The sequence below is a fragment of the Ictalurus furcatus genome, chromosome 16 (genome assembly GCF_023375685.1).
Source record: "Ictalurus furcatus strain D&B chromosome 16, Billie_1.0, whole genome shotgun sequence".
Taxonomy (NCBI): domain Eukaryota; kingdom Metazoa; phylum Chordata; class Actinopteri; order Siluriformes; family Ictaluridae; genus Ictalurus; species Ictalurus furcatus.
In genome coordinates, this window is record NC_071270.1 from 23,416,921 (window position 1) to 23,430,051 (window position 13,131).

The 13,131-nt window shown below is 41.7% G+C and overlaps 1 protein-coding gene across 2 annotated transcripts in view; it reads right to left on the reverse strand.

The window, feature by feature from the left end:
• Nucleotides 1–2,214: 2,214 nt before the first annotated feature.
• tbc1d10ab (TBC1 domain family, member 10Ab) overlaps nucleotides 2,215–13,131 on the reverse strand; it is a 21,212-nt gene continuing 10,295 nt past the window's right edge. The window contains exons 2-10 of one of the 2 annotated variants that reach the window (XR_008388134.1): nucleotides 11,148–11,247; nucleotides 10,366–10,473; nucleotides 10,055–10,161; nucleotides 9,741–9,855; nucleotides 9,111–9,176; nucleotides 8,371–8,560; nucleotides 7,925–8,079; nucleotides 6,036–6,624; nucleotides 2,215–2,605 (exon numbers count right to left, since the gene is read on the reverse strand). Coding sequence is in view for 1 of the 2 variants with exons in the window: in XM_053645356.1 (XP_053501331.1) it covers nucleotides 6,199–6,624; nucleotides 7,925–8,079; nucleotides 8,371–8,560; nucleotides 9,111–9,176; nucleotides 9,741–9,855; nucleotides 10,055–10,161; nucleotides 10,366–10,473; nucleotides 11,148–11,247 (1,267 nt within the window). In the remaining variant the exon portion in view is untranslated. Of the gene's footprint in view, nucleotides 2,606–3,799; nucleotides 6,625–7,924; nucleotides 8,080–8,370; nucleotides 8,561–9,110; nucleotides 9,177–9,740; nucleotides 9,856–10,054; nucleotides 10,162–10,365; nucleotides 10,474–11,147; nucleotides 11,248–13,131 lie in introns of those variants that run through there. The other variant, XM_053645356.1, reaches the window with a different exon arrangement.

Here is a 13,131-nt window from a genome sequence, read left to right on the forward strand (position 1 = left end):
TTGTTTCCACACCTCTCTGCACCATATATACCGGGGTAATTATGTGAAAACAGGAAGTAGGAAGTAGCCAGTATGTGTAACATGACGGGGGCTCATCTTGTAAAACCTGCGGCGAAAGGGACAGGAAGTGAGCGGTGCTGACTGAACGACAGCAGAAGGAAAAGAAAGAACAGAAAAGGTGTCAGTGTGGCATCATGAGGATGCACATCCGCTACACCTACAGCAAGAGGGAGCATTACAGGCTAATAAATATCCACCAAACTTCCTCTTTGTGGTTTCAAGTTCTCGCCAGTCCTCTGTACGGCGACCATCAAAGTTAAACCACAGAGCCATCGAGACCACAGAACAGAGCAATGTGTGTGTGTGTGTGTGAGTTTTTAATGCCAGTCCATATGTTAGAAAACAGGAAGCAATGCGGTTGCACACGGCATAAAGACATGCAACAGACACAATGTACACCAAATGTAGTTCTGACTTCATTATTACGCTCACTAGGTCCCGCCTCCTGAAGTTTGAAGTGATACGGATGATGATGATTATGAGAAGTGCTACAAACGTTGAAATCTGTAAATATGTAATACCACGGCTATTTCAGAATCGCTCATCCATTCGGTAAACACTTGTATCCTGGTCAGGGTCGTGGTGGACCTGGAGAACACTGGGCATTTCACATCTAGGGGAAATTTAGCGCATCCAGTTTACCTCCTGGCATCTTTTCGGGAGTTTTAGAGTTGAGACCGGAGACACCGGAGCAAACCCACAAGGACACGAGGAGAACACGTATAGAAACTGTGCACAGGCAGCATCCTGAGCTCGGGATCGAACCGGGGACCTTGCAGCTTGGAGGTAGAGCACAGAATTTCCCATCCTAAAGTATCTTTTGTCTTTAGAGATGGAGGACACACTGCTGATTCAGCAGAAGCCAAAAACAAGTGAATCATTTCGGTGGATTTCCTCTTCCTTCTCTAAAAGTGAGATGGGCGATAAATAGAATCTATTGTGATTAAACTGATTAAACAGAAGAAGCAGCTGCACGGCTTCCTTTGTGGTGTAATGAGGTCCTACGACGACAACCACCTTCCCCCTCTCCCCCCCCTCCCTCCCCCATCTAAAATGTCTTTATATCAATATATAACACTTTATATTTGATGTCCATATTCCTTCATTCATGATGTACGGCAGTAGTTTTGACACATTTTGTTTTGAGCATTATTTCTGATAGTAAAATATTACATTACTATTAGTACGCTACGACTGTGATGTATTAATAATGACTGCTTGCTGCATGCACATAAAAGTTAGCAGCAAGTGTGTGTGTGTGTGTGTGTGTGTGTGTGTGTGTGTGTGTGTGTGTGTGACATCCGCTGAAGGATGCAGTGAAATGCTGGGAAAGGAAAGAGAGAGAGAGAGAGAGAGAGAGAGAGAGAGAGAGAGAGAGAGAGAGAGAGAGAGAAGCACCAGCACCGTTCAGATGCAAATCTTGACATGGAGCCTAAAGCGTGCGAGAGGACCAGGTGTCCGGGGGAGGACGATCCACACAGAACACTCTTTCACCTCTCCCATCCCTCGTTCAATCTCTCTTTTTTTCCCTTCCTGATTCCGTAACGACGCAGAGACTCTGCATGCGTCGGCTCTGAGCGATATAGAGAAGAGGAATATATAAAAACAGCACATGCTGAGGATGTGAAAATTCGAAACAAACTTTATAGCACTTTAGATCCCATCCTTTTCCCTGCAGTGTGTGGTCATCATCCTCTAGCCTTCATTACTTGTATACACTCATACACCACTCAAATAATATCTAATATATTCATCTATGTACACTACCAGTCAAAAGTTTAGACACACTCATTCTTTATTTTAAACCCCCCACACACATATTTCATAATAATAATAATAATAATAATAATAATAATAATAATAATAATCAAAACTCCGGCGTAACACAAATGGAACTATGGGAATTATGTTGTGATAAAATATCCTAAATAAATCAAAATAATATAATATTTTATCATCTTCAAAGTCGACCCCCTTTTCGCCTAGAATTTCCAGAAATGTATTCTTGGCGTTTTCTCACCCGATTTCTTGAGGAATTTCCCTGAGATGATTTTTAAACCGTATTAGAGTTCCCACCTACGCTGGACTCTTATCGACTGCTTTTCATAATATTTCGCTCCGAGTCGTCCGTTTAAAAAAAAAAAAAAAAAAAGATTTATTTTCGCAAATAAAATATTAGCGTTCTAATGAAAGAAATGAATACGTCGGCACGATTATATTTTTGTCTACGACGCCGATTTCACACATTTAAATCTCACACCTTCAGATCAGAAGGCTTTTAACATCATGAGAAACAGTTCAGTCGAGTGTCCACAAACTTTTGACCAGCAGTGTACAGGAAAGACGGGGGTGCCAATACATATGCAAGGCAACCGACTGATTACAGTGAATAACTGTACACCTGAGAGAGAGAGAGAGAGATAGATGGAAGTGTAGCTACAAGCTGTGTGGACATGATGGCAAGTAGTAATACACCTCAGGTGTGCGGTGTTCCAGTCCTTACCTGCGTGTACTGAGCTCGACAGTTTCATCACACAGTTTGTCTCTAAACGGAGTTCAGACACAAGAAGACAGAAAGCCTGTAGCATTATAAACATCTCTTCATTAACCAGAAATTCAAACTCAATCTAAATATAGATCCATATGAAGACAGACAAGCTGCATTTCTGTTCCCAATGTATAAATCTATAAATGTCCAAATATGGTCATGTTCCTGTATATACAATAAGCAAAATAGATTCATCAAGAAAATATGTTCTGTTTGTCCATAAATGGTCAGAGAAATGCAAAAACTGAGATCAAAGTGCAAAACACCTCTCTCCAACACAACACTACACACACACACACACACACACACACACACACAGATCTACAGAGAATATCATTACATGACACTATACATAAACATTTTTTTTTGAAACATACAGATATATATATATACACACACACAGACGCGCACACTTTCTTCTCATTATCAGCATGTTCACGGATTATCAGAGTTTTGTGAAAGTCTCCCAGGAGTGTCTCAATCCACTTTCACTTAAAAGAAAGATTTCCCAAGTGCGCACTCCTCCCAAGCGCCCAGAATCACGTTTCCCATTAAAACAAAGCCTAGTAACATCTTTACATTTAAACTGATTGTAATTTCTCCATAATAACACCATTCTCGCATCTGATAACTAATAAGGAAAGCTTTAAACAGGAAGTGCTTTAGGGGAAGGAGGTGACGTGTTCACGTGAGAATTCTCTCCGAGGCGAATATTTCTAATCATGATGCATTTTGGCTAAACGCATTCACGTTGTTCGTACAATCTGAATCTTAGGACTAGGCATGTGCCGATAATCAGTTATATGAACTATACGACAGCGCTTGAACTCTTAAACCTGATTGGTCAGAAGGGGTTGATTAGTATGTTTTGTTGTTTTTTTTTCCCCCTAGAGCAGCAGTTCTGACCGAAACGATAGCTATAAGGTTTGCATTAATGCACAACTTAGTATGAATGCATTATCGTTTCCGTAGTTACGACTGATTTAGAGGGACTCGCTTCACATGTGTAAACGTGTGGAATTGTTGACATGGTGATGTTTATTCAGGATTATTGGAAGGACTTTGTAACGTTCAGAGGTGAAGCTGTAACTTGAAGAGGACTTTGAGATTCTCCATAACAAGCCGTCTTTGTTTTTGTCTTTTTAAACAAACCTTAATTCAAGGGAGAGTGGGGGGGGGGGGGGGGGGGGCATTTAAATGCCATTAAACACAACTGTAAATTGCATTATTATTTTTTTTTTTTTATTATTACTGTGTGGTGTTCTTTAATAAATTAAGATGTAGTTGCTGGCAAATCCGTGTGTGGTATAAGAGGAATAAAAACACTTCATGTGGTTACAGGAAAAACACTCAGGGTGGTGTGATCAACTTCAGGTTGATTAATTTCCCTAAAACAGCACATCCTGAAGTGTTTTATTCCTTAGATAATTAGCATGCGTAATACTGTTTAGTTTTTTTCTTTCTGGAAAATCATTGTTACCCTTTGTGTTTTGTTTAGATGAACAAATTTATCGGGATATGAAAATGAATATCGGCACACGCCTATTCAGAACTCGGGTCGGATGCGTCAGAAAAGCGTCATGACGGCGTGAACCGAGACCCTGGGGTATGAATAAACAGGAGATTTGTGTTTATATCCGTATCTACCGAGTGTCATTATCGTATCAAACACCTCGTACTGCAAATTCAGGGCAGTACAGTCACCGCATTATTGTCGAGTAGACCTGTGCGAGTGTGTGTGATTTAAACGAATCACGATTTTACACTTGTGGAGCAGACTCATGATGTGGACTGACGGGGTGTTGGTTAAAATGGAAGCGCGTGTGTTTTGTGAGGATAAGAAATGCATTTGAAAGAAAATAAATGCTTTTAGGTGTAAATATCCCCCAAGTGAAATATCTCCGTTATCTAAAAATCAAAAGTTACATCTGACTGGCCTACTTATAAGTTTGGCACGTCTATAAACGTCCTCAATGGCTACAGCCCCTCACTTGTCTCATTCACAAGCAGTCTTTGCGTGACTAAATCTCTTTGTTCTCTTTTTTTATAGGACAGACCCGATACTAATCCAAATCATAATCTGTAATTAGCATAATTCTATTGTAAATCAGACTGACTGTAAATGACAGATCAGCCATGTTGGGTCCTGTCACAGAAAACATTAGCCTCTATGAGTTTTGGATAAGGTCAAACCGTATACTGTGTGTATCCGAGGCCCTACTTCAAGTCGGAGGTCACGACAAAGTAAGACATGTTGCACCCCCTAGTGCTCAAAACCCATGAACTACATGCGGGTTTAACCAAAAATCCCACGCAGATTATCATCATGTGCTTTAGTTTATGTTTCCTCATCTCTCATCTCTGCAACATTAAAAGCAACCATAATGGATAAAAAGTACGACATATCGTTGTTTAATAAAAATGTTGTTAATGGTGGCAAACTTCCGTGGTCTAAGAGGAATCGATCACTCCAGGACATGGTGTTATAGGAAAATAATAAACAATGATGCGTTATAACCTCAAGGTCGAATATTTTCCAAAAACAGCATGTCTCGTAGCGATCCCTCAGTCGAAGCCGAGAATTTGGTCCGCTGTGTTATGGGAGGGACAAAATAAGAAAAACAACTTCCCAAGGCTCCTCCCAGATGGAATGATTTTTAAACAGTCTGTGATAATGGCGTTGTAAATCTTACAGTATAAAAACCGACGCAACTCTAACGCAGATACAGCGAATTTAAGCACTCGTGTTGGCTTCTTATCAAGGCTCAAGCACTTCCCAATTTCCATTGGCCATGCTGGTACATTAGCATCATTTTGCTCATCAGACGACAAAACTGAGCTGCTAAAACGCACCTGATGATGAAAATTTCAGCCCTTTTAGGTTGCCATCACATAGTGATGTTTCCGAGTCGGTGTGTGTCTAAATGCACCACATTTTCCAGACTATAAGTCCTTTTTGTCTGCTTACAAAATTTAAAAAAATAATAATATTTTGTATGTGTGTGTTACAGTTGCTCTAAGCCCTCTTTAAAATGATATTATTTTAGGTCTAGAAACACTTTCTAAAATTACAAACTGCCCCTTTGTCCAGAATGTCTGCCTCTAAAATGCTGGTGTAGTTGAGTTAGTTTTTCATTAGTGTTGCTGTATTTGAGCGTTATTAAGTGGCTTTTGTGTGTCTGATTACAGTCGCTAGGTCAGTGCTGTCTGTAGCTAGCATAATGTTTTGCATTTTCATTATTATCTAAGCAGTAATCGAATGGTAGTGTACATTCCCCACTGCTGAAATCTCACAACTGCTAAATAAAAACACTATTCCACTTTGCGCCTTATAATCTGGAAAATACGGTCTGGAAAGTAACGTGGCTTTCATGCATTCTTGGTCCTTAACAATTTAAAAAAAAAACCTTTTTAAAAAACAACTTACAATACATACAAATTTCTTCATGAAGCACATGGATGTGATGTAAAGGAAAACTAAACCACAGCATTGCATTCTGGGAACTGCAGTCCTGATACAGAAACCTGAGAGTGGGCCGTTTGGGCCTGAAGTCTTCAGACACAGGTCAGGACGACCGCCGTGTGGCACTCTACAGGTACGTGTCATGCTCTGAACTGCTCAGGCTCTGATTGGATGCCTGAAGACTTGTGTCCTTTAGGAGTGCCTGTGATTGGCTGGGTAAAGCCTGATGGTCCTGCGGTGCCTGGTCCCGATTGGCTGTGTCGAGCGAAGAGTCTTTCTTGCTCTTCTTTTTATCCACCTTGCTTTTCTTTTTCTCCTCCTTCTTTCTCTCGTCGTCTTCGGAGCTGGTGATGATCTGTGCCGGCTGCACGACGATGGTGGGTTTCTGCTGCAGGTCCTGTCGGCTGGGAGGCTCAGCGGCCATGATGGCACGAGCGCCGTGCATTCTGGGAGGAGATTTGCAGTGCAGCTCTCCGCGTGTTTCCTTCCAGCGTCGGAGTTGGGCGAGATGCTCCTTCTCGACGTCCCGCTCAGACACCGGCAATTCCAGAATCTGGAGGAAAAATCAAGGGACAATACATGTTCGTGTTAGTGAAGGGGGTGTGGCCTCTATATATGTGTCAGTGAAGGGGGTGTGGCCTCTATATCTGTCAGTTTCAATAAATGAGGGTGTGGCCTTTGTGCTTGTCAGTGTTAGTGAAGGGGGTGTTGCCTCTATGTCAGTTTCAATGAAGGAGGGCGTGGCCTTTCTGCTTGTCAGTGTTAGTGTAAGGGGTGTGGCCTTTATATCTCAGTTTCGGTGAAGGTGTAGCCTCTGTATCTGTCAGTTTCGGTGAAGGAGGTGTGGCCTTTGTGCTTGTCAGTGTTAGTGAAGGGGGTGTGGCCTCTGTTCTTGTCAGTTTCAGTGAGGGAGACATGATTATATTATGCGTGTTGAATATGGTGGAACAGACTTACAACAAAGGAACTAGAGACAACACTAATATGCTCAGAACCTCAGGGCAGAAAATGCAGCAAAAAAACATTTACGTCTAATTACGATCAGATTTGTTTATTTTTTTGTTTCAAGAGTCTTGAGGACTGTATCTGGATTTATATGAACATAAAAATACAGGTCTAAATCTACATCCAGATTTCCGTAAAACCGCTTTAAGGCAATGTCTACTGTTAAAAGCGCTACACAAATGAATGCACCCAAGATGCATTGAAATCTTTTCACTTAAATCACTTCAGTACATTAGAGTCATAGATATAAATGTTATACTAGTGTGAAGACGTCCATCTCTCCAACAGCTGAAACCCGAAAGCAGAGCAAAACTGCATTATTCAATGCCTCAGACATCTTTTGCATAGATCAACTGGAAACAAAGAACACCACAGGAGGTTGGTTTTGTGGTTTATAACCGGATTTTAATAAAACATACGATACAGCAATCAGAGTTCATTTTGGCCAAAAGGCAACACATGATCCAATGCAGAAACAAGACCAACGAAACCACTAGTTGGAAACGACTTTTAGACTGACAGCATATCAAAGTTCCCATCAGACCTGCAGTGACACACACTGCCCACTAGATGGACCGGTGGGGTTACTTGTTCCCTGTCTTGATGCCATGACAAAGAGATCATGACCTACATGCCTGCATGCGAGATGAAACCGTAAAGGCTCGGACGCGCAAGAGGAAAATGTTATCCGTTCACAGTTTAGGATGGGCGTGGCAAAAAGATTGTTAGAGTGTGAAAGGAAACCATGAAGGTTTCTGATCCTCTTTTTTTTTTTTTTTAGAAAATAATGCAAGAGTGGGTTTCAAATGTACTGTGTGAAACAGTGTGTGGGTGTGTGTGCGGTGTACCTCTTTAACGAGGAAGCCCTCCTGCATGTAGCATGGCTCTACGGCTCGAAGTCTCTCCATCGTTTCGTACTGACCCTGACACGCCTTTAGCTTCTCTTGAGATCCCAGCATGCACTTGAGAAGCACCAGGCCCACACGGAAAATGACTTTGACTCCTAAACGCCACACAAACGAACACAGACCCGCAAAATATTTGTTATCTACTTATCCACTTGCATCAGCTGGAGTTGAGTCAGGTGATAAATCAGCATGTAAAGTCAGTTAACCATTCAGTTAATCTAAAAGCAGCGCTTGCTGAGAATTCCGGCTGCGCGGAAATCGGTCATTTATTAACTGCGTGAGAACACTTTCACGTAGTATGACGTTTCGAACAGAAACAATCTACGGCCATTACGGAAAATATACCGCAGATACCGAGCTGTTAAGTGCGTGTGAAGGAAACCAACCCTCGCAGAAGAACATGTCCCAGATGCGCAGCACTGACGCCCACGGTAGCGTGCGGGAGAACGCGCACATGAACCACTCGGTCATGTAGAGCACCGGATCGATCTTGTGCTTCTTCAGGTGCCGATGAGCCACGGGAGAGACGCGCTTCAGTAAAGAGAACAGGATCTCACCGTCCAGCTGGATCGCCTCCTACACACACACACACACACACACATGTGCGCACTTTCTTACACATGCAGGAATTAAACTGTAATTCATAGGGGAGGGGATGAATGCAGATGTCTACACTAGCTAGAGCAGTAGTAGTTGGGAAGTGTAATAGCTCCACGTAAGCATGCAGACAGAAGACACTTGGCTCACCATCATGGTGTTTTGGTCAGTTGTAAATGTTTTTACTATACCCTGCATTGAGGTTTTTCATGATATATTACAGTTTACCCATCACGTGCGATTAGATGTATAATTAAAATACATCAGTATGGTAATCCCATGACATGAGACCTACTAAAGCAGGTGAGAATGAAGTCTAGCACGTGCTTGTTTATTCAGGGTGTTTGACGGGTCTCTCTGAGACGTGCTCGTTATGACCAGTCGGTTATGCCGAGTCAGAACGCTGGTAATGAACAGCTCAAATCTGCTGATCCGCGCTTAAGGAGTTTGAACTTTACGCCACGAGATTACGCAACAGTTTCACCTTTTGTGCTTGTGTGTGTGTGTGTGTGTACGCGTGTTGTCTCACCAGGCCTGCACTGTAGTAACCAGGCAGATATTTCTCGCAGATCTGCACCAGACTCCAAAATGCATCCTAAAATACAAACAAACAAAAACACAAACAGTTGCTCAGAGCTACACTACAGGTCAAAAGTTTGTGGACACCAAAATGTTCCTCATGAGGTTTAAAAACCTTCTGCTCTGAAGGTGCGGGATTAAATGTTTGAAATCGGTGTCGTAGACAAAAATATAATCGTGCCGACGTATTCATTTCTTTCATTAGAACACTAACATTTTATTTACAGGAAAAATTGTTTCTTTTTTTTCTTTTTTTTTTATAAACGGACGACTCTGAGCGAAATTTTCCGAAAAGCAGCCGATAAGAGTCCAGCGTAGGTGGGAAAAATAAAAAATAAAAAAAATCACAAGGAGGAAATACAATCTTGTGAACTTTAAGTCAGATTTGGTTTTATTTGTTATAACAACTACTGCTGGATACATTGATCTTGAGTTCACATTGCTAGGAGTCAAAATTATACTCATGGGATCAGAAATCCTAAATAGCAACAAATGAAGAGTGTCAGCTGTAATCTGTTAACTTATTTACATGTAGAGTGTGTGTGTGTGTGTGTGTGTGTGTGTGTGTGTGTGTACTAACCTCAGCGGGCATATGCATGAGCAGTACAGCAGCGATGGGAGCTTGAGCCTGGCAGTAACCTTCCTCCGGCCGGTAAAGTGTGTAAGCCTTCAACACTCGGAACAGATCCTGTTGCCTGCACATGTGCACGCGTACACACACACACACACACACACACACTCTCTAAGGGTTGGTTCTGACCCGTGGCCTCCTCGTGTAGAGAATAAACACACAACATACACACATAAACCACATATACACTAACATAAGCAACATGTATACGAACAAACACACACACACACACACACACACATTCATTAAGGGTTGGTTCTGACCCGTGGCCTCCTCGTGCAGCGAACATCTCGTGAAAGGGAAACTGACGATGGAGATCCTTCTCGATTACATCCACCCATTTTGGCTCTCCATATTCACTGTCCAATTCCTAACACACACACACACACACACACACACAATGAGCTAAAAGATGTATTTTTCTATGGTCACTGAAACACTATGTGCTGATATATAATGATGATGAATACTGAATCAGTTTATTTCGTGCTACCGAGTAAAACGCCTCCATGCAGGTTGGAGAACTTCAGGGGATGTTTAAGAGATTTAGATTTAGTGTGTGATCACTCCTTACCTGGAACCTGCCTACATTCTGCTCCCGTTTCACCTTTCCTCCCGACAGATAGAGCCAGGCACGACCTCTCAAAGATGGTGGAATGCCCTTCTGACACCGCACCTTTACCTACAGACAGACAGGCAGGCAGGCAGGCAGACAGACAGACAGGGTCAGGTTTTTATTCATTATACACATCATGCTCTGGAATCTTAGCAACATCTTCTACAGTACAAATCTTGAAATATCGCTAGTAAAAGTGAAAACACTCATATTTCCACTGCGTTTGTTGTAGACGTTTGGCGTATTTTCTTTTATATTTTCAACGTTGTGGGAAACACAGCTGTCAACTGACTTCTTATTTAATTAGTCTCAAAATAATACAGCTTGTGTATCTTTAAACATGTACGAATTTGCTTATAATATAAAACCATGACAATTGTTTGTTTATATTATAAACCATAAATATTGTTATGACACAAAAATATAATAACCAGTACATTCCGGTTTAGTACTAGTGATAATACAATAATACTAGTTAATCATTATGCTTCATGGAGCTGAATCAGAGATGTGTGTGTGTAAAAAGTTAAATGCTTTTTAAAAATATTAAATACTCGTTAAAGTGAAAAATGTTTGTTTGTTTTTTTAAAAAAAAAAAAAAAAAAAAAAAAGTGTCTGGGTGGGCGTGGCCTAATATTCAAATGTGCCTGCTTGATTGACAGCCCTGTCTGTAAATTAGATAGAACTTGAACCCCAAACAATCACGAACGGCGCTCTACTGTCGCGACATGTGAGCTCACCTTCTTGTGTTTCTTGCTCATCCACTTATCCCAGCTGTTCAGCATCTCCAGCCACTTAGCCTCTCTCTGTCTCAACACCTCAGGAGGGATGTCCTCGGCTCTGTGGGGGGACATAATAAACCCATCAATCCTCTCTTTTATATATATATACACACACACACACATTTTCACAATACAACATTTACATCACATTATTTCATTCTTTTTAACAGAACTCAGGAACAGTTCAGAAAATCAGCCACTTCTTTCCACTTTTTAAGACTAAAGGCTGTTTTATACGCTGCGTGACCATGCGGAAGCAGCTGCTATCGGAATGCCGTCGTTCAAATATGTCGCACGTGTACTCCAAGTACATCTTGAGGACCTTCACTGGATGGCACATCAGAGCCAAAACGTCCCGGTCCATCAGCTCGAGATGTCATAAGCCAACTCCGCGATGAACAGCAATGTCAAACATACTCACAAACTCTGTCTTTCTTTAAAGCGCACCTATTATGGATTTGAAACGTGCCTAATTTTGTTTGCGGTCTCATACAATAGATTCACATGCAACCGAGGTCAAAGAACACTTTAACGTGCTCATCATTTAAACTGCAGCATTACCTTTTACCCCCTAGTGTCAAAAACGACTCGTTCTAAAGGATTCGTTCTAAACTCCTCCTTTCAGAGAGCATACTCTGCTCTGATTGGTCAGATGTCCCAGTCTGTAATGATCGGTCTACCGCTGTCAGCGAGCAGCCGATGAAGACCAGAGGCGGAGCTTTTTGTTACAGACATACGTAGGTGTGAACAGGAAGTGAGTCTGGAATCACTAACGACTCGTTTCAGCCGTTCAGAATCGGTTCCTTCTTTTGGGAGTCGGTAACTCCGTTTGTCGTGCGCTTTGATTTTTGAAACTTTGCACACGTTTTACATTCACAAACAGCTCTATGACACACTACAGGAAAGGTAATATCTGAAAAACCATAACAGGTGCGCTTTAGAACTTCCCGCCGTCATCGTGAATGTCGTCATGACCTGCGCCTCAAATCTAGAACATAAATAAAAACGATGTACTAATCTAGAAAATCTTGAAGACTCAGTAGGTTTGAAGGTGATGAGAGGTTGTTTAAAATTCCAACGCTAACTGTAATAGGTAAACCCGGTTAGTGTGAATGCTCAATAACGGTCTGGAATAGCATAGCCAAGTGCTGATGCTCATTAAGGCAAGAATAGTGTGTGAGAGACACACACACACACAGAGACAGAGCAACAAAATTTACCACAATATTGCTATTTTATAGTCATATCACCAGGCTGTACTAAAGGAAGGCAGTATTTCTGGCACAGTTTGTACTGTTGAGATAAAAATCTGTCCCAATGAAAAGGCACAGATTTAAAAGAGCATTGCACGTGTTGTCCTTTTCAAATCCCACAATACTGTTCACTCCCTGAAAGTCTGGGTGGGGAAAAAAAAAAAAAAACAAACAACTTGCGCTCCACCTGTAAAATGTATAATAATGCGTCATTTATCCATCTGAACACTACAACCATCCATTTTACGCATCATGATTAAAACTTTCAGCGGTCAGGACATGAACATTTTAATCTCTGCTTGTTCCCACTGTCAGGTCAGGGGAGGTCATGTTTCTCAGAAACGCGCTAACCCCCTGGGCCAAGTGTGTGTTCGTGTGTGTGAGAAAGACATTGAGATATCCCAGAGCTTCTCGTGCTGAAAAGCATTCTTTATTAAACACACCCTGAGTGTGGAGCTATGTGTAATCACATCAGGAGCTGGGTGAGTGGGAGAGCAGGGAAAGAACTGCTGCATCATCATCACCATGGGACATCGAGTAAAAATTCAGCCCTCAGCAGGGGTGTGTATTAAACCACAACTCCACGTCTGCATACGATCAACGATCAGATATATTGACATATAACAGATCAACGGACTGTAGAGATGTTTACCTCCGTCTAATCATGTTTACCTCCTTCACACCGCGTC